This window comes from Grammomys surdaster, unplaced genomic scaffold (assembly GCF_004785775.1).
Source record: "Grammomys surdaster isolate TR1022 unplaced genomic scaffold, NIH_TR_1.0 125749, whole genome shotgun sequence".
NCBI lineage: Eukaryota > Metazoa > Chordata > Mammalia > Rodentia > Muridae > Grammomys > Grammomys surdaster.
This window is the reverse complement of record NW_021620581.1, coordinates 2,789,640-2,811,995: the sequence shown is the minus strand read 5'-3', so window position 1 is coordinate 2,811,995 and position 22,356 is coordinate 2,789,640. Positions and strand designations below refer to the sequence as shown.

Here is a 22,356-nt window from a genome sequence, read left to right as displayed (position 1 = left end):
ATCCTACATAGTTTTTAAAATGTCTATAAATAAATACTGATATATTCGATGATTTATTTGAAATTTCTATAAAACAAAAATGTAAGGTATCTTGGATTTGCAGTCAAGCAGTCATGAGGGGCATAATAAAGCTATTGGGCAAGCATCTGACCCTTTTTTAAAGAAGAAAATTGCCTAAAACATGACATTGACGATGGGAATCCCTGCAAAAAAAAGGCACAGCAGTCATTGCTAGCAGCTCATAGTCTGAACATTGCACAAGATTTCAAACTGTTGGTGGGCACTACAGATTCTTCTCACTACATTTAAAGGGCAAGAGTGCCATTCGAAGTCTCTGCTGCTGTGGCTGCCTCCTTCCTCATCTAAATACTTGGGCATGGGCGGGAGGGTTCTGGTATATTAAAATATTGTGATTTATAAAGAACGATAATGTTTGTAGTAAAGGGTGAAGTTTTTCTAAAGTTATTAGATCCAAGGAGCAGTATGCATGTGCGCCTGCCTGTACATCACCACAGAGAGGAAGAACTTTCTGCTCCCCCACCCCAACCCAAGTCACCTTTGCACTGTATTTCAGGAATTCGCAGCAACTTTAGGTTATTTTGTTTAAAGCAAGCTAAATCTTGGGATTCTAGCTGTGTGTCCAATACACAAACCTAAGGCTGCCTCCCACTGGGAAGCCAATGGGAGTTCAGAGGCTAATTAAATGTTCATTGACTTTGGAGCTGCAGACTATGGGGGCCAACTTCAAACACCCTTCCAGTTGAAAGACAAGGGCTAAAGGCTGGAGGTTCCTAGTTCGGTGGCCCCTGAAGGCGCTGCTCTGAGAAGAGGAACTTAGGCTGGAGAGGCATTAGGGAAGATTTTGGACCCATGCCTTTCTGGGTGGGGATTGAGGTGGCTACAGCGTGGGCGGTGGCCGCTAAGCAAGCTGAGGGTGGCCTCTGGGTACCTGGCTGTCGCTTTTTCTCCCGCCACTGGCTGCAGGCACTGGCAACTGGAAAGTTAAAGCATTTAAGACTGGATCCTACCCAAGGAGACCCTGGTGAGAAAAGCCCCCAGGAGGTTGTTGTGCGGGTGGGTGGCACTGAAGCTGCTATGGGCCAGCTGCAACTCTTTAGACTTAGAGAGCAAAGGGATGCTTTTGCCCGCATCTTTCCCTGTCCCCGCACCTCCCCCATCCCAGCACTCTACCAAGGAGTCACTGAAGCCAAAGCTAGAGGTGTCTGGGAGCAAGTGGGAGAGTGTCCGGGGCGCCCCCACAACAGCTCTGGCTCCTCTTAACAAAGGCGAAAAGCCCTGACCAGACCGAGAATCCCGCTCATCATAAGAGAAGAGAAATTTTAACACCTACCACTGCTGCTCCAAGTCCCAATCCCTGAAAAAGTCGAATAGATCCATAGCGGCGGGGCGGCGGCGGCTAGCGGCCGTCTGTCCCTGCTTGCTGCAAGTCGGCGCGGCTCTGAGCTGCGCGGCTTTCTGGCTGCGGTCGGCGGCGCGGCTCTCTGGCCCTCCTGCCCGGTTAAAAGTGCTGGGGCCTCATTAGAGGCAGCGGCGGGCGCCCGGGGTACCTGGTCCTGCGCTCCGGAGCAGTGGCGGCGGCAGTGGCGGAAGCGATGGCACCGGGCAGGCAAGAGCCTGACCTCCCGCTCTGGTCCACTCGCTCCGCGGCTGCCCGCGTGCCCAGCGCGTCCGGGCTGCGGTGGCGGCCGCTTGGAGCTGGGGCCGGCTGGGCCGCCCGCCTGGCAGGCTGCGGGCGGGTGGCGACAGCAGAGGCGGGGGCGAGCGAGGCAGTGGCAGTGGCGCGGCGCGGCAGCCGGGGCGGCAGCAGCGGCGGCGGCGGCGGCGGCGGCGGCTGCACAGGCGGCGGCGGCCGAGACAGCATCACACACTTACACACTCACAGGGGGCGGAGCCCGGACAGCTCGAAGCCGCGACATGGAGCAGACACGTTATCATCGTTGGATCTGGCAGGGGCTAGCCCCGCCCGCCTGTGCTCCTAGATGCCCCTCACCCCCTGTCAAAATCAGCTGATGGGGCAGTTGCAGAGCTGAAGACTCAGATTCAGCCCAGGACCCTGAGGAGATCCTGGGACATAGACAGGAGGACACAGAAGGTGGTCTTACTGTACCAGAATGTAGACTAGCAGAACGGGACACCCTCACCCCAACCTACCACTGAGATGTAGTACTTGCCATCAAGAAAGAGTGCACAAACTGCTGCAAGAAAGGGCTAGCACCCTGCTGCCATTGCCAGCAGTCCCTGCCCAAGACATTCTTTTCAGACCACAGGATCAAACTTTTGAGTCTCCAGCATCCCTCAGGGCTGCCTCACGGGGCATATGTGTTCAGGGAGGACAGGGCGGTCACCTTCACTATTTCTGCCGTGCTGCGCATCCCAGCTCGAGTTCACGCTGCAATATCCTCTTAGGCTGAAGGAATACTGGTCGCTCAGGAGGTCAGCAAGCTCTGGACCCTGGGTTTAGTAAGCTGCAATGGGAGGGATAAAGGGCGGCCCCTTGAGTGGTCCTTGGGATAAGTGGTTACAGTGCTAGTTTCTTCCAACCTTGTGCTTTGGGCAAAAACCTCCTGCATTTTCCTTCTCTGAGAAACAGGAAAACCGCTGGGTGTGTGCCCACTATCCCACGCACCAGCTGCTTCTCTCCCTTCTGGCTTGAGAATGGTCTCTCTGCACGTGGAGGGCTTAACCACACCTCTCTCCTCCTTTCTGCTTGTCCTTCTAGTCCTGGAAAGGATGAATTCATTCCTTCAGCGAGTTCCTTAAAGGAAAAGTTTCCTCACCTACTCAAGAGAAAAGGATATAGAGAATTACAAAGGCTTGTTCTGTTTGGAGTCTCAGTCATTTGAATTGCTTCCCTATGGTCCTTACAGGGAAGGTGCAGTATTGGCACAGTGCTGAAATACTAGGGCTGGAAGTGAGCAGAGCGGTAGACAACATTGACAGAAGTTCTTAGCCTCAGTTTTCCCATCTGTACAACTAAAGAGTTACCCTAGTGGCCATCTGCCTTATCCTGATCTCTTCTCTTTTCCTATTCGAATATTTGTTTTCAATCACCTCACACACTCAAAATCATCCAGATAACCTTGCTTTTTGATCCTGATGAACTAAGAGTCCCCACTAGGTCATTTGCTCAAGATCTAACATTTCTCCTAGAAGGGGAAAAATAAGTCAGATTGCAACTTTGAACGAGAGAAGCCATGCACCATAAAACCCTGTAGAAAGTGCCACAGCTCTATCTTTGGATTGCTTATGCCCAGGGCTTAGTTTATTTTACTTTTTTTTCCGGGGTGGGGGTAAAAGGAAGAAAGCACGTTGTAGTGAAGCTCCAAGATGTTACAATTTCTGTATTTAGTGGGACTTTACCCAATGGGTAGTTTGCATGGAACCAAGTCTTCAACAGATACTTTTGGATTGACAAAAAATCAACCAATGGACAGCCAAAGGGAGACTATGTTTCAAATTAGCTCCTTAACTAGCTACAGGTTGTGTTAACTCCACTAGGATATGGCTGCTACTACAGTATTTAAAAATAGTGGGGGTGGGGTTAAAAATGATCTGTGTGTCTTGTTTATCTTCTGCCTTGTGAGTGAGTCCTTTTTTGACAAGAAATGCCCCATTCAGACTCATGGCCCTCATACATTATGCCCTCAGCAAGTGATGCTCAAATTCCATTTGATTGCTAATAATGATTGTCACCATGAACAAATGCTTGATCTGTTTAAAAATGCTTATGCAAATCCAGAACATCTACAATTAACATTTAAATGAGGATTATGGTCAATTGTTACCTGTTTTATTTTCATTAGAAGGATCTGTTGATTGGGAAAAGGCATACAAGCAACATTCTAAATAAATTCTCAACAGAAATAAAACTGCTCCTTTAAGAGTTTCAGACCCCATCACCCCACTGGTGCACTTTCTTCCCAATCAGCAGGGGGACAGAGCAGAAGCAGAAGGCGCCAGCAAGAGGCACCACTCTGAACAGAAGTGCCTGCGGGAAGGAGAGAAGAGACAAGTGGTGCTGGCTGCTGCTTCAAAGAGGGGCAGGGGCTCTCCCTTCCGGAGATCAAAACCAAGTTAGAAGGCATGGAAGCAGCTCCCCTCCCCACCACCTCCTAACAGAGAGGAGACTAAAAGAGGCAACACAGAAGAGGCCAGGCTGTCCCTGATGTAAGCAGCTCAGGTCCAGCACACACTAAGTGGGGGAAGCTTTGTTATCTTAGATCTAAGGCTAATTTTCTCTCTTAGTACTAGACTTGCACAACCCTGGCTCTGATAGATGCTCCAGGGAGTCAGGGCTGCCTGCATCTGTCATGCTAACAGCAAGACCATCTAGTCTCTAGGAGGACAAGTTACTTTTGTCCCCTTCCACTTTCTGGGCTATCTTCCCCAAGGTAAAAAGGCTCCTTTAGGCCAGTTGTTGTCCTGGATTTGGCAGGCAAATTCCCTTCGTTGTTCCTGCTGTCCTGACCTAGCAGGGCCTATGTTAGGCCACAGATTCACAGTTGACAGTTCAATTCAGTATTTGGAAGCTGCACACTCCCTCTCTCTGCCTGATCTTCCTCTCTATTAGCATCTGTCATCTTGACTACCTTGTACATTGTGCTTCACTAACCTTCCCCATTCACCAAATCATCAGTCAAAGGGGGGCTGCTAGGATGGCCTCTGAACAGCCTCTGCAGGCAGCACAAGATCAAAAGTGAGACTCCATATCTCAACCCATGTAAGTAAAGCAAAAATTATTTTTAACAGGTGTGACTTGAGAGAAATGCTGATTCTAAGATCTTCAGAAGGAAATTTTTTCCCTTGAATTACTTTTAAAAGAGTTTAATTCAAAGTCTCCAAGTACTAATCTTCATTTCAAAGAACCTGAAACCCTCCATACCTATAGTATTACTAAAGGCATTGTCACACAGATTCTGATAGTGTCTAAAACTAAAATTAATTTAAAATACTTTAACCATGCATGTCAGTTTCAGGAAAGGAACAAATTGACAAAGTGTGATATATGTCGTCCTGTTATAACTCCGATTTCCACATTTGCTTCTGACCTGGCATGAAGTAAGGTGGACTTACTCCCTAGGAAGAAATTATGATTTCTGTTAGTTCATGTTAGTGAAACTGTTGAATGTAATTCCATGAGCTACACTGCGAACATCAAGGAACTTTATGACAGAGAAACTTGGTGCTACCTTGAGTTTAGAATGGGCCACCATAACTGATGCTGGGGCAATTTTCTCAACTATGTAGCAACTTCCAGAATAATCCACGTTAAAGGGGCACTTCCATGGTTTTTGTTTGTTTGTTTGTTTTCATTTTTTGGGTTTGTTTTTGTTTTAACTTCCAGATTTCAGTACTTACTTGTCCAAATCTGTTGTGTTCAGGAACTACAGAAGTCAAGGACAGAGACAGGGACTGTTCAATGAAACTCAGCACAGTGTTTGGGATCTAGTGGGGCTCCTAGGGTTTATTGAACCAGTCAGTGATGGTGGTTCATGAGTTGATTTCGGCTCAGGGCAATTCTCTAAAACTGCAAAGATGCACCTTATAAATATATATGTGGGTTTTTCCCCACCATTCTACTTTGTACTTTGGATCTCAATCATGTATTATAATTGAAAGTCTTTACCCTTGGGCTTTCTGGTTATCATAGAGAATGACCTGATTTCAGAGCTTTTCCAAAGTTTCTGGCTCTGGGTTCCTGCTGGGTCTTAAATATCAGATACAATCATGCCCTTAATGATAGGTGAGAGGTGATGCTGTTATGATTTAAAATTCAGATTTCTGTAATTCCTTGATCATATTTAGCATAGCAGTAAAACAGATTAAACTTGATTGGCTATCCAGACATTGCTCTAAACATACTTCTTTTTTCATTTACTGCTCAACGTGATTCTTTAATGTAGGTATTGCTATTAAGTCTCTTGCAAAGAGTAAGTATTTACTCAAATTCACAGACTTCACAAGTGCTATAGCCAGGTTTTATACCCGGGTTTACTTGCTACCAAATCCTTGTACTAATACTGACTTAATGGAGGATTTCTATCACTGTAACTATGGAAGGCATGCAAGGCATTATTTTCATTTGACAGCCAAGAAAACCCAGGTTAAGTGCCTCCATGAAGGTCACATATTTGCACAGTTGAGTAGCTGAGTCTCAGATTTGATTCTCTACTAGCCATAGTAGTGATAATTCTATTTGCCTACTAGCCATAGTAGTGATAATTCTATTTGTCTTATTTTTATAGTCTTAAAGCCTAGGAGTTTGGGAGTGTAGTTGTGTCATCAGTTAGCTGTTACATTAAGAAAAAAATTCTCATGACGCAATTTCCTGGATCTCAACTGTGCCTGAATCGCAGGAATCAGTTGGCTGAGCTAATTGCTCTGCTAAAGAAAGTTGGTGTGAAAGGCAACAGGAAGCAAGAACATGGTGAAGCAATTCTTGCTTCATCGTATAAGGAGAGCAAGGCATGTCTTTTTCCTCAAGATTAAAAACTTAGAGCTAGAAAACCTTTTTGGTAAACTTTTGAGGAGCACTTGGTGGTTGGTGCTCTATAAGCCACATCCATGAGGAATTGTCTTCTACATAAGATCACAATATATCTTAAGTACAGATCCATAGTTATCTCTCTCCTAACTTACTAGGGAATCTATTTCCTTACGGAGAGGGCTGAGAGTGATCCAAGTCTGGTATTCTATGGCATGTTGATTTGAGGCCCCTGTCCTAATGTAGATCGCACACTACAATGATTATGCAGGCATTATGAAGAGCCAGTCACCTCAGTGAGCAGATCGTTATTTCCATTCCTGCCTCTGTAGAGTAAGTTCTCTCTGTCCTGGAGCTCTCTGATCAATGATCCTTGTCTGCCCTGCTCAATCCTTTCAACAGTGTGACTACCAGAAGTCTTTTTACTGATTATACTCCACAGGGATGCAGGACTGGGTTCTGGAGGCATGTCATTTTCATAGTTGTCAGTGAGGAAAACTACTGTATACGAAAGTGCTTTGCAAATAGCAAAAGCCACAAATCAATGTGTGCTCTTATCACTTTTAGAGCTGGTATCTCAGAGGCTTCTCTGTAGGTGAGATTGGCAGTGTTCAGTGTACTAGCTGTGTTTGCAGGGCTTTCCTAGGGATATTTGCTTGTTTGCAAAAGGGTTTCCAGAGTAGAAGTTCCAGTGTCTGGCAATGTGGAAGTTTGATATTTTAAACTAGTAATTTATTAAGTACTACAAGCTTCTGTGTATTTGACAACCACTTTTAGAGGGTTTGCTGGTGGTTAGTGTTTACATTAAGATAAAAATGGTTTTAATTCAGTGTTTTTGTTTGAATGATCTTGGTTCTAAACATAATTAGAAGTATTTATTTGTCTAATAAATTGCTGATAGTGAAGACCTTGAGAGGAGCCATAGTAGAAGTAAAATAAGTTCCTAAAGTGACCACATAACCATTTCTACCCTGTTTCATTTTTAAGAAGCAGAATTCATTAAACTATTGAAGTTCTGAATTATTCTAGAAAGCTTTGATGCTGGGCTTAAGAGTGATTGTCAAAGGTACAAATAGTCTGTGGTGCTTTATTGGATGGCAGTGATCCTCAGCCATGAAAACTTTTGTCTAATCAATTGACCTCCTGGCCATTGCTGTCCTGAAGAGGCCTTGCTGTCTTGTTACAAGAGAGTTGATCCCTTCTCCTTTCGCAGCAATTGAAACACATCAGAATAAGAAGTAGTCAACCTTAAATGAAGCAGTGACATGACTGAGCAGGCTTTCTATCTTTTGCCCAATGACCCTATATAGGATCCTTCTACCTTGAACCTGAAACAATCCTAATGAATCCACTGCCTTGGTATTCACTAACAATGGTACTGGAGCCTGCTGTGATTGTTCTGTGGATGCCTACCCATATCAAATTTGACCATCTTCTTTATAAGTTGTGAGACATTTAGAAGTTGACTTAAGTCCAAAGTTTCTTCCTAACCTGAGAAATTATAGTCTAAAAGAGGTACATAACGCTTACAAACCTGTGCTTCATTTTGTCACACTTGGTTTGCATAGAAGTAACATTTCCTGATGTTACTTGGCTATTTTATGTAACTTTACCTTCTGAATTGTGATTTATTTTTTATTGGATATTTTCTTTATTTACATTTCAAATGTTATCCCCTTTCCCGGTCCTCCTCTCCCACTCCTGACCCGGAAACCCCTTATCCCACCCCACCCCCGCTTCTATGTGGGTGCTGCCATACCTACTCACTCACTCTTGCCTCTCTGCCCTGGCGTTCCTGTACACTGGGGTATCCAGCCTTCACAGGACCAAGAGTGTCTCCTCCCATTGAAGCCCAACAAGGCCATCCTGTGCTACATACTCGGCTGGAGCCGTTGGTCCCTCCGTATGTACTCTTTGGTTGGTGGTTTGGTTCCTAGGAACTCTGGGAAGTCTGGTTAGTTGATATTGTTGTTCTTCCTATGGGGTTGCAAACCCTTGTGATTTCTTATTCTTACACTCAAATTGATCAACAGAATGATTCATATAAGCTCTTTTTCTCTGCCACTATCTAGTTTTATATATCAAAAGAACAGCTGTATCAGGAAATTTGTCATTGTCCATACACTAATAGACACCTAAATTACTCATTAAGACTTTTCAGAAAGTTTTATCAGATCCAGACTCATCAGAAAGTCCCCTTACTTTCAAAATCATGCCATCCTTAGATCATAAGCCATTGTGCCCTCTACCACTTTATATCATCAAATAGTTGTTACTCAATCCCTTAAGAAAAGCTGTATTCTTTGAGAAAAACATAAATTTAACTTAAGAGTCTGCGAAATCCAAGTTGTTTTATTTGAGGATTAATAATCTCTCTAGGCCAGGCGATGGTAGGGTGGCCTATGACTTTAAGCCCAGAACTCAGGAGACAGAGGCAAACAGGTATCTGTTAGTTTGAGGCCAGCCTGGTCTACAAAGCAGGTTCCAGTTCAGTCAGGGCTGTTACACAGAGAAATCTTGTCTTGAAAGCAAAAACATAATAATAGTAATAATAATAATAAGAAGAAGAATAAGAATACCCTTAATAGATTAATATCAGAAAATGTCCATTAATCTCCAACAAGTTTCAGGCTAAGCAAATCTTTGTCTCACACTACAGCTTGAAAATATGTAGGCTCTAAATAAAAAAGCATTCAATCCACCTCATTTAAGACACTACAAAGCACTATGTGGAAAAACACAGTCAACTTATTTAAAGCCAGGATTCTTAGAATGAATTATTTTAGTTCAACTAAGTATAAAGTGCCAACAAAGTACTTAATTAAAGCAATAAAATCAAAATAAAAAAAAACACATCTTTATAGAGAGAAATGTTCTGTTCCTATTTTTATTTTCCATTAGTTTCATTAGTAATGTGTTTTGACCAAAATGGTATCATTTGTACATCTAACATGAGGTCTTCTTGCAGTTTTCATGCCATCTTCTCTAATTCTCTCTCCAATATTATTTCCTTTTCTATTTTTGTCCATTCTGATTGGGCTCAAAGTCAAGGCCTTGCTCATGCTAAGCAAACACTCTACCACTGATCCATGTCTCCAACCCCTGTTTTTCTATTTCCACCAAGAGAGAATACTGTGTTCTGGATTTTGGTGATACAAGTGTCCCACATAGGCCAGATGGAAACTATATTCTATATATGAAGTAGGCAAAAACTTGCCCACTTTACTCATTCATCTTCAATTCACCATGGCCAAAACTGTCACAGATAAGAATCTTTTGATCTGAAAAGGGAAGGAAAAATATAAAACATGTACCTCTCTCTTCTTGCAATTTTCATGTGCTTCACTTCTAGTCACTGAATTGGCTTTTCATGAAAAACACATGTAAATACGGAGTTATTTCAACTCATTAACCACTATTAATAGGCTTCCAAGTAACTAGCTGGAAGCTTTGCAGTGTACTCACTAATGTAGTTTCCAGAAATTCAATGAAACAAACATGACAAAAACTTTCTGCTAGATTTGTGTCTGTACTTAACATTTTTAAGGTTGAACAAGCATTAAGACCATTTATAGGAACAAGAAGTTCACAGTCCCCATGAGCTTTGTAAGGAGACTCTGAAGTAAGTAATATCTTTCTGAGGCTATTTGTCAAGGGTCTTGTGTTTCTATGAACCATTAGCAGAACGTAAATCAGTAAACAATATAATTAAAAGTACACAAGCTAATTGTGCTGTTTAAATGATATCTCTATATACATACGCACTTAATATATAAAACTTTTCAAATAGATTGATTTAGAGTTTTCAAATGATAAATTATATACCTATTAGGTATAAATGCAGCATTTGGAACTATAGAAACAAAACATATATAAAACATGACACATTAGCAGATAAATAGTAATAACATTGAGTGGCCCATATAATACTGAACATTGTTGAAAAACTAATTTTTAATAGTAATATATTTGATCACAGAAATTTAGAGCTTAAATATCCTTGAAGATTCTGGATATCAGTTGGGATATTTTTCAAAGGAAAATGTCAGAAGTGAAAAGAAAAATAAGCATTATAAAATTTAAAAGCTTTGGGATCTGTGGCTGGAGAGATAACTCAGAAGTTAAGAGCATTTGATGTTCTTGCAAAGGACCCTGGTTTGATTTTCAGCATGTAGTCTAGTTCCAGGGGATCTGACACCCTCTTATGATTTCCATATGTACAGGAACACACAGTATAAAGACAAAACACTCTTGTACAAATAAATCTTTATAAGGAACAGAATAAGATTTGAAATGCATGTCACCAGTCTAGGGCCTCTGTTCTCCTCTATCAGACTTCCTCTCTGAAAAAGGCACCAGTATGTGATGTCTTGCAGCAAAGTTGTGGTGATTGAATAAATATTGCCCCATAGGAAAACTTAATCAGCAGGGAGTTGTACTGTTTGAAAAGGATTAGAAGATGTAGTCTTGTTGGAGGAAGTGTGGCCTTATTGGAGGAAGTATGTCCCTGGGAGTAATAAGCTTTGAGGTTTCAAAATCTAAACCACACAAAGACCCAACAAAGAACGAGAACTTCAAACCAATCTCGCTTATAACTATTGATGCAAAACTACTCAATAAATTTCTCAAAAACCAAATCCAAGAACACATCAAAACCATCATTAACCATGATCAAGTAGGAATTGTCCCAGGGTTGCAGGGATGTTGCAATATATGATAATCCGTCAACATAATACACTATATAAACAAACTCAAGGAAAAAAGCCACATGATCATCTCATTAGATGCCGAAAAAGCCTTTGACAAAATACAATACCCCTCATGTACGAAGTCTTGGAGAAACCAGGAATTCAAGGCCCTTACCTAAATATAATAAAAACAATGTATATCAGACCGACAGCCAATATCAAATTAAATGGAGAGATACTTGAAGCAATTCCACAAAAATCAGGGACAAGACAAGGCTGCCCACTGTCCCCATATCTATTTAATATAATACTCGAAGTTCTAGCTAGAACAATTAGACAACAAAAGGAGATCAAGGGTTCTTGGACGTGGAAAGGAAGAAATCAAAGTATAACTATTTGCAGATGATATGATAGTATATACAAGCAACCCCCAAAATTCCACCAGAGAATTTCTACAGGTGATAAACAACTTCAGCAAAGTGGCAGGATATAAAATTAATTCAAACAAATCAGTAGCCTTCCTTTACACAAATGATAAACAGACTTAGAAAGAAATTAGGGAAATGACACCCTTCACAATAGCCACAAATAGTATAAAATATCTTGTTGAAACTCTTACCAAGCAAGTGAAAGATCTATAGGACAAGAACTACAAATCCCTGAAAAAAGAAATCAAAGAAGACTTCAGAAGATGGAAAGGTGTCTCATGCTCATGGACTGGTAGGATTAACATAGTGAAAATAGTCATCTTACCAAAAGCAATCCACAGATTCAATGCAATCCCCATCAAAATTCCAAAACAATACTTCAAAGATGCAGAAAGAGCAATTCTCAACTTCATGTGGAAAAACAAAACATCCAGGTGAGCCAAAACAATTCTCAACAATAAAAGAACTTCTGGGGGAACCATCATACCTGACCTCAAGCTGCACTACATGCAATAGTGATAAAACTTCATGGTATTGGCACAGAAACAGACAGGTTGATCAATGGAATCAAATTAAAGACCCAGAAGAAATCCTATACATCTATGGATACTTGATCTTTGACAAGGCCAAAAAACATACAGCAGAAAAAATAAAATGTCTTCAATAAATGGTGCTGGTCTAACTGGTGGTCTGTATGCAAGAGAATGAAAATAGATCCATACTTATCACCCTGCACAGAGTCCGAGTCTAAGTGGATAAAGAACCTCAACATAACACCAGAAACACTGAATCTAATAGAAAAGAAAGTGGGAAAGACCCTTGAACTCATGGGGGGGTGGGGGGAATATTTCCTAAACAGAACTCCAATGACTCAGGCTCCTTATAAGAACAACAATTGATAAATGAAAACTCATCTATAAGTCAAAAGACACCATCAATAGGACAAATTGGCAACCTACAGATTAGGAAAAATCTTCACTAACTCTACATCTGAAAGATGGCTAATATCCAAAATATATAAAGAACTCAAGAAGTTAACTTACAAAAAAAACCAAATAGCTCAATTTAAAAATGGGGTACAGAGCTAAACAGAAAATTCACAGCAGAGGAATTGAGAATGACTGAGAAGCACTTAAAGAAATGTTCAAAGTCCTTAGTCATCAGGGAACTGCAAATCAAAATGAGATTCACCTCACACCAATCAGAATACCTAAGATAAAAAAACACAAATCACAGCACAAGTTGAAAAGGATGTGGAGAAAAAGGGACACTCCTCCATTGTTGGTGGGATTGCAAACTGGTACAACCACTCTGGACATCAATCTTGTAATTACTCAGAAAATTGGAAATAGTTCTACTAGAAGACCCAGCTATACCACTCTTGGGCATATACCCAAAATAAGCCCTACCATACCGCAGGGACATATACTCCACTGTGTTCATAGCAGCATTATTTGTAAGCTGGAACAACACAGATGTCCCTCAACCAAACAACAGATATAGAAAATGTGGTTCATTTACACAATGGAATACTATTCAGCTATTAAAAAATGAGGACATCATGAATTTGCAGGCAAACGGATGGAACTAGAATATATCATCTTGAGTGAGGTAACCCAAAAGGACATGCATGGTATGTACTCACTGATAGGTGGACATTAGTCAAAAAATTACAGATTACCTAGGATACAACCTCCAGACCATAAGAAGTGTAACAGGAAGAAGCTCCCATGTGTGGAAGTTTCAACCCCACTTAGAAGGGGGGAGGAAATAATCACAAAAGGTGAAAGGAGGGTCCTGAAAGGGAGAGGGGAGGGGTAGGGGAAAAGGAGGACAGGATTAGATATGGGGGGAAGGAGAAAGGAGAGAAGCCCAGAGGGCCAAGAGAATGAATGGAGATAAGCAGAATTGGGGGGGGGGAGAGTGAGGAGAACCTCTAGAAAGTACCAGACACCCAGGAGGTGGAACACTCTAAGGACTCATTGCAGGCGATCTTAGCCAAAATGTCCAGCATTGGAGAAAATTAACTCAAAGCATCCACCTCCAGTAGACAGACAGGGCCTCAAGTAGAGGGAAAGGGTTACTAACCCATAGTCAAAGTTTCTGGTCCAGAACCGTTCCTGTCTAAAAGAAACTGCAGGGATAAATATGAAGAAGAGAGTGAAAAAAAGGAAGTCCAATGATCAGCCCAACTTGAGATCCATCTCCTCTGTGTGTGTGTGTCTGTGTGTGTGTGTGTGTGTGTGTGTGTGTGTGTGTGTGTGTTTGCGTGTATGTGTGTGTATGTGTGGCAGGGTGGAGTACCACCAAGGCCTGACACTATTAAGGGTCTATGATGTACTTATAGGCAGGAGCCTGGCACGGCTGTCCTCTGAGAGGCCCTACCAACAGCTGACTAAAACAGAAGCAGGTAATTGTACCCAACCAATGAACTAAAGTTGGGGACCCCTATGGTTGAACTAGGGGAAGGATTGAAGAAGCTGAAAAGGAGGGCGGCCCCATAGGAAGACCAACAGTCTCAACTAACCCAGACCCCAGGGAGCTCCCAGAAACTGAGCCAACAACCAGGAGCATACATGGGCTGGCCTGAGGTCCCTGGCACAAATATAATAGTCAGGCCTAGTCAGGCCTCAGTGAGAGACTATACACTTACTCTTAGAGAGACTTGAAGCCCCAGGGAAGAGGGAAGAGGGAAGAGGGAGACCAGGTCTGGCAGGAGGCAAAGGGGAGGAGGAATGGGATGAGGAACTGTGGTGAGGGACTGAGACTCTTCATTAAAGTCATTATCTGAAGTTTTTGCTTCATAAATGTGGTTGCTATGTTCTTTAGTACATAAATACCTGTGAGTGATACATCTTCATTGTGAATTATGGCTTTTTGTACTAATATGCATGGTATTCCATTTTCTATCACTTACTTTTAAACTGTCCATTTATTTGGATTTAAGTAGATTGATTATAGACATGAAAATACATATTAGTAAAAATTCATAATATGATTAGAGAAAATGGATATTATATCATAATAAATGCTCAATTCTTTATGAGAAAAATTCTCTTAAGTATAGACTTTATAGTGAGACTTGAAAATACAAAAGAAAAATATTAACTTGAAAGAAAAACTAAGCATGTCCATGCTAGAAATGGGGACTTCAATATTCTTCTTTTAAGAACTGATCAAAAAAGTAGGCACATAATGAGAAAGTATACAGCTGACCTGAACATGACTGTCAAGCCACTTTAAGTACTTGATGATATTACTAAAATGTTCTAATAACAGAATTGTACACAGAGTATTCTCAAGGGTAGAAATTATTTTCTCTGATAGGTATTAATAAAGTTTTGTCATTGTGCTGTTTTTCTTTCCCAGAGCCTTCAATACTATAAGACTATTCCTTCTTTGGCCGGGCAGTGGTGGCGCACGCCTTTAATCCCAGCACTTGGGAGGCAGAGGCAGGCGGATTTCTGAGTTCGAGGCCAGCCTGGTCTACAGAGTGAGTTCCAGGACAGCCAGGGCTATACAGAGAAACCCTGTCTCGAAAAACCAAAAAAAAAAAAAAAAAACAAAAAAAAAAAAACAAAAAAGACTATTCCTTCTTTGCCTTTCCCATCTCTACCTTTCTCAGTGATATTTATTTATTTTCATTTTAGTCATTTCTTGCATCTCTTGTAATAGTCTTATAATGGGATCATTTGTCATTTTCATTCATTTATTAACATTTACATTCTCTATTTGATGTTCTTTGTGTTACTGACAGTATTTAATTCAACTTTACAGTTTGTTTTAAAATTTATGATTTAAAACTTTCTAGCTTTAAAAGTTGTTTGCATATATTTAATCATCTTTTTTTTTTCATTTTCTTAATGCTTTGTGAATAAATTTGAGGAGTATTCCTCAATATAAAATGTTGTTACCATTTTCACTCATAACCGTTAATTTCACTCTTCTTTTTTTTTATGTTTATGGTACTGAACAATCTAATTTAATGCTACCTGCTTCTTGAAGAAGTTAAGTCTCATATATTTTGACTGTAATGCCTAAAGTGGTCAGTGCTTAGATTTTGGGGTTTCCTCCAACATTGGGATTACAATTTTCCTCCTTTTTTCTTGGTTGGTGTTCTTTCTGACCGTTTAATTGCCAAGTAATCATTCTGATTCTTTTCACCTCTTTTCTCTCCATCCTACAAGTTACACTTTTTGAAGGTGGTTTCTTTCTGCCATCCATGTCATTCTATATTGTTCCTCTGGTTAAAAAGGTCTCAATTTCTTTAAACCATGTGTGTCTCCCTTTAAGTCACATACAACTTTAATTTTTCTCTAGTTCTTGTACTATTATCTTTAAATATTTCTTTATGGACTTTCAAATTTAGAATGTATTGTCTTTCTGGAAAGAGATTTAAATAGACTTAGTATCTTTTGCTTTGTTTTCCTGTTGTGATTTTTGTTTGTTTGTTTGTTTGTTTGATATTTATTCTCCCCTCCAGATATGTTTCCTGATCTGTCATTGCCTACCACAGACACTTCAAAAAGACATGTGTGGGTGAATATCAGGGGTGATCACACTCTGTGAATTGAATTTTCTCTTACTCACAACAAATCTAAAATTCAGACTTCTATGCCTATGCTAAGGGTATTGTTTTCATGTGCAGAAATCTTCTCTCTTTCTTTCCCATTAACAGGCTGTATTTAGAAGCAGGTAATTATGTGGCAAATATTTTCAGATACCTGATGTCTATTTGTGTTTATTGTTTTAGGAAAGGCTTAACTATTCTTTTGCTTACAAATTGTGCTAAATCTGTTAAGTTTAATGGGAGGTAATAAACAACAAATTGTTGCCTTAATCCAATGGATATATGTAACTGAGGTAGAAGGACTCACCATTAATCATGGAACTTCAAAATATAGACATGAATATTATATCTATCAAAGGATTCCCGATAGATCCCTCCTTTAATGATATTGTACTAAAAAGCCTTAGCTTTCCTCCAAGATACAGACACTGGATTTTTATAAAGAAAACTATTCTCCACCTTTTCAAAGGTGTCATATAATATTGTATTGTATATGATGCAGATTTTTTTTAGTTAGAAGTACCTAATCACTAATGAATATTATTTGAAATTACAAGAATATTTACTGTTAACAACAACAAATATATAACAAGTAAGTCTCATAGCTCAGCAGGTATTTTTATATTCTCAAGGATTCACAGTTTCAGTTTCTATTATACTAAACTCTTGATTTTTTTTGTTATCTTTTATATTTTTGGATGGAAATGTTTAGATTATGTCATCAAAATATGGTTGCTGTACCTTAATATATTATGTATACTCTCTACTAGAGGAGGATAAAGCACATGTACCCTGCCACCAGGAATCCATATAGATTTTTCTGAGTTAGCAACAGATTTTGTTCAAATCTAATTACAAACACCTAGTTGTCCAATATTTAAAGACAAGAGTGAAAAGGGGAATATGAAAATGGCTGATAAATTTGTCAACCATCAATATCTGCCAATGGTTCCCATATAGCTGTCATTTAAAGCTTTAGCAAGACATTGAGGGCTTCCAAAATAATTACAGTTGTCAGCACTTTATGACAACTTTCTGTAACTAAGAAAGTTTCAAAGGTTTCCTCATTCTTATTCTTAGTTATACTTATCTTACATATGGATTAATGAAGGCTTACAAAACTATGCTCACATACATGAATGTTTTGAAAGATGGCATGGGATGGTCACTGAAAATGCTCAGAGTTTCTACACAAGGCAAAGTCTAGTCACAGAACTCTAAGGCTACTGAGACATATGTGAGTTTGAGTTCTTTTTATTTTTTTGTTGTTTTTGTTTTTTATGTGTTTTTTTAAACCAGAATTTTGGCTGAAGAACTACAATGTATCTAAATAGAATTATGGAACTCAGTTCTCCAAAGGCCTTTTCATAAATTTCTAACTGAAAAAAGGTTTATATGGAAACTGATTCTGGAAGAACCATGAGCTTACAACATTTACAAATCCTCCCATTACTCATTACAATAAGATCTATCTCCTCGTTTATCTGTTTTGACTTCAGAGTAAAGTATGCCAGCTGGCAACCTCATAGGCTATAAATATCCTATAGTTATTAAATAACAACAAATCATATTTTACTCATGACATAGAGATAAACAACGAACAATTTCTTCATTCTCTTGGGAGAATAGCAATAACCTTTTCAACATTTATCTGGAATTTTATAGTTTAGAAAGATATTTCATTTGCTCCTCACAAGAAAAAAAGAGCTATTTTCAAATTTCATATGAGAAATGTGGGCTCAGAGTGGTTGCAGGGGGAGGGACTTGTCCAAGTTCGCCTGGATGTTTCCTGAAAGTATCAAGGCTTGGCCTCAATTTTCCATAGTCTTATTCTACTGCTTTCTCTCTTTTCAAGATATTTCTGGGACTACTTTCAATTCTTAGGTTTCTGGAATAGAATGCACTTACTAGGATGCATTCCCACTGTGCTAAATAAACTTGAAGATTAAAAACCTATGACTTCCAGCAAATAAATAGAATCAATGGAAAAAAACTTATGATTTACCTGTGACTTCTGTTTCAAAGTAATTAATCAGCATCAAATGTGCTCTCTAACAGTTCTGGTCAGTAAAGACACTTTGCCATTCTTTGGCAGATCCCATTCTTTTAACTACAATATGGACTGGACAGTTCACTGTTACCATGTCCAAACCAACAGCTAATTTCCCAACTGTACAATCTTAAAACTATTTGCTCTTACAAGAAATGTCAACAGATAATGAGATCTCTGAGATTACAGTTATGTATCTACATAAAGTCAAGAAACCAAAGTAAATATACTCTACTGTTCTAATTTGTATTTTATCTTCCTTAGTGATACAAAGCATAAGCATTGTTTGGATTACTATGAGAATTTATTCAGGAGAAACATACATGTAAATGCCTGTCTGTTACAAGCACAATCACTTTAGTTACCTAGAATACAAAATATACTAAATTTCACCACAAATCTCTATATCAAATAACTACTTTTATTTGAAAAAATTTGAATAGGTACCACAGGATCAATAAGAAAATAGGTCAGTGTGTTTCTGGTCTACTTTCTTTTGTCTTTGCATCATCCCTACTATCCAGCAAGATTAAAATATACCCCTTGATTTTTTAAGTATGTAGTCTACTTTTTCTTGTCTTATACATTATATCCCAACTGCAGTTTCTGCAGTGGAAAGTTCAGGTTTCTTTGGAGACTCAGTTGTGATAACTGATTTTTTTTTTCTGAAAACTGTCTTATAAGAGGATGTTTTTGCTGAAAAGAAACAATTAGTGTTTTTCTGGATGCTGTCTGGAAAAAGGATATGTGATATTTTGCTAGAGCAGATGATTGAGAGAACACTTGATGTTTGGAAAGGGTATAACTATAATTCAACAGACATTGGATGACAGTGTGTTATTGATTCACCTTGCCAGTCTTTGCTGGTCTTCATTTGGCTTTATTGATACTGATTTTCACTGATGACTCTGTAGAATTGTTTTGCCTTGCCATCTTTGTTGATCATCCTTTGTTGTGACTCTAAACATAGAAATGCACCAAAGAACTTCTCTTGATATTCTGTCAGCTACTTGCCATTTCTGTATACATGGGCTGATTGGCAGAGCCTCTTGATTTCATATGGATTGAACTGCCTTTGCTGATTTGTGAATAGTGTTTGTGAGTGTATCAAGCTATTGTTGCTGATTCTTGTCGATTGAACTGCTGATATCCTGACAATGCAGATTGGAATGTCCCCAAAGAATTATTTCTAAACAGGTCCACATCTTCCTTTATCATATTAACCTTTTCATTCCACTATCTACGGTGGGTGGTGGCCTAGAAGGGAGGTTAAAGCATTTAAAAACACTTATTAAAGTAGGTTTTAAAAACCAGAGCCTACAAATATGTGAGGCCATGCCTATGTTATCTATGGACCTCAGCAAACAGCATATTTCTGTGCATTCCAACACTTCTTTGCATTATTTTGCCTATTAACATCTATTTTCAAAACTGGCATATCATATTGATAAGCAAAGGGAAACAAAACAATAATAATAAAACATTATTGAGGGCACTCAAATGAGATATTGAGATTAAAGAAATAAATATAGCACATCTTGATTCTACAAAGCTTTGAATCCAGGGGCTTAGCTACTAAATGAAGCTTGATGAACATAAGGCAAAGGAAACCATCTTAAAGGCTCCCTATCAGGTTCCTCTTCACTACCACACATCAAACTCCAGTACAGTTGTGGCTTCCAATGCCTGCACTGTACCTCTTGGAGTTCATATTTAACCTTGTCTCTAATTAGCAGAGTGGCTCTTGTAACTGGAGTTTACTTTTTTTTTTTCTCGAATCAGTGCATTCACTTCAAGTTTCTTCTGTGTAACCTAAGATATTTTAAAATTATTTTTTAACCTACCATATGTATATGTTTTACTATAAAAAATTATCAATAGTGGATAGATTTGAGGCAGCACAGCATTAAAGGTGCAGTCACCAATGAAGATGTAAATCAATTAAGGAACTGTCTGTTTAAATCAGAAGGCAGTACAGGGCTTAGCTCCCCAAACAATTCCAGGATTAAGGGTTTAAGTTATCTTTGTTCCAAGGACACACCAATCTTTGGATTAAGCTTTCTCTCAAAAACAGTATCCAAGATGTTCTTAGAGATTTCTTGTCACTGAGGGTTTGATGCCTGACATATTTATTTCATACAGCGAGAACTAACACCATGTGAAAAGAGCTAAAATGAGTGTTATCTAGCTCCTTTCCTGGCAATAAAATGACTCTGCCTTGTTTTTTTCTGGGAAACCTGCCAGGTGAGCACTGAAAGGCTAGCCTGACTGAGGTGATTGCTCTGGCAGTGAAGTTTCTTCTGGCACATAGAAGCGACTTGTTTAAGACCTGGGTACAAGGTGTACAATGTATGTCCCTTCATTCAATGGGGACCAACTTGGTCCTACTTTATTAAAATCCAGATTTGTGCACTCCCTCCAAATTCTCAGAAAACAGAGTACTTCTGTAGGAAGATCAGGTATTGTCTTTTGGCAAAAAGACCTGATTGAAATTTTTCCTCTGTCACTTGGTAGTATTGCGAACTTAACTAAGTCCCTTAGCCTTCATCAGTTTCAGAGTCTCTATTTACAAAGTGATCATAGCATTAACTATTGCATAGACTTTAAAAGAAGCAACTGTATGAGCTTTAAGTACTAGTATGTAAAATATATGGCTTATTTTATTATAAATCATTATATTTTCTTCTTATTGTTTCTTACCTAGCTAGGTAAAAGACTCATCTTTTCCAACAGATAAGAGGACTTCTTCCACTTAGCATCAAGTGTGTCTGATTATCAGTGAGTATTTTCATTTAAAATTGGTTCCTTAACTTAGCATGTTTTGCACTGCTATAACAATATACGAGGCTGATTCATTTATTAAAAGTAGAAATTTATTTTCTCACAGTAGGCTATTTGGTTTTTATAATTTCTGGCTTCACTGTCAATTTTACATGTGTGTATAATGTAATTTGGTCATTTCCACACTTTGTTACCCTCTCGTTGTCTCTTCTGTCTTCTGCCAAGACTCTTTTTCCTCCTAACAGGACTCCTCCTCCTGCTTTCCTAACCAGATTTTAGTCAGGAGTACTTAGGTGAGCATGAGTGGGAGGTTAAATGATGTATTTGAGCTTACTGAATTTCTCAATGTACCATGTGTTCCTGAATGATTGAGCATGTTTATCTGATATGGTTGATCACATAGCTCAATTATTGAGACCAAATTCTAGGGATATTTGTTTCAATCTATCACCTTGCCATTTCATTATACATCCATTTTTACTAAATAAATAACTTTCCAAGAGCAGTTACTTTGCCCATCAAGCCAAAATCTTTCTATGGAGATGTAATATTATTCATAGAGCTCATTCAATGGAAAGACAACCGTCAGTATAAAGAGAGCTAAATACTATGTCCATTCCACTTAGTTTATGTAACTGAAGTTATTATATGAGCAAACGTATGTGATAAATGTTTATGTTTAAATGTAAATGGAAACTGAACCATCCAGTTCTCAGGAATTAGTAACACACACACATACACACACACACACACACACACACTCACACACAAACACAATAACACTTCCAATGCAAAAAAATTAAAAAACAACCATTCGGAATACCCACGGTATTAGTCACAGACCATATGAAACCCAAGAAGAAGGAAGACCAAAGTAAGGATGCTTCAGTCCTACTCAGAAGAGGGAAGAAAATAATCACAGGGGTTAGAGTGAGGGAGGGATCTGGGAAGGAGAGAGGAGGGGGAGGCAAAAAGGGCACAGGATCAGGTGTGGGAGGAGACAGAGAGAAATACAGAGGGTCAGGAAATTGAATGGAGGTGTATAGCAGTGAGGGATGGGGAACTGGGGGTAGCCACTAGAAAGTCCCAGATGTCAGGGAGCCAAAAGTTTTCCAGGACCCAAAAGGGATGACATTACCCAAAATACCCAACAAAGGGGAGAAAGAACCTATAGAGACCATATCCAGTGGATAGGCATGGATCCTGGTTGAGGGATGGGGCCACCCACCCACCTCAAAAATATTAATCCAGAATTGCTCCAGTAAAAATGAAATGCAGGGAAAAATTGTGGAACAGAGACTGAAGGAAAGGCCATCCAGAGACTGCCCCACCTG

General features: G+C 39.5%; 1 protein-coding gene across 1 annotated transcript in view; it reads right to left on the bottom strand.

Annotated features, from left to right (window-relative positions):
• Window positions 1-1,877, bottom strand: part of Aff2 (AF4/FMR2 family member 2) — a 486,558-nt gene extending 484,681 nt beyond the window's left edge. Inside the window, exon 1 of the mRNA XM_028788421.1 lies at window positions 1,352-1,877. Coding sequence (XP_028644254.1) covers window positions 1,352-1,398 — 47 coding nt within the window. The 5' untranslated portion in view covers window positions 1,399-1,877. The remainder of the gene's footprint in view (window positions 1-1,351) is intronic.
• Between the last annotated feature and the right edge of the window lie 20,479 nt (window positions 1,878-22,356).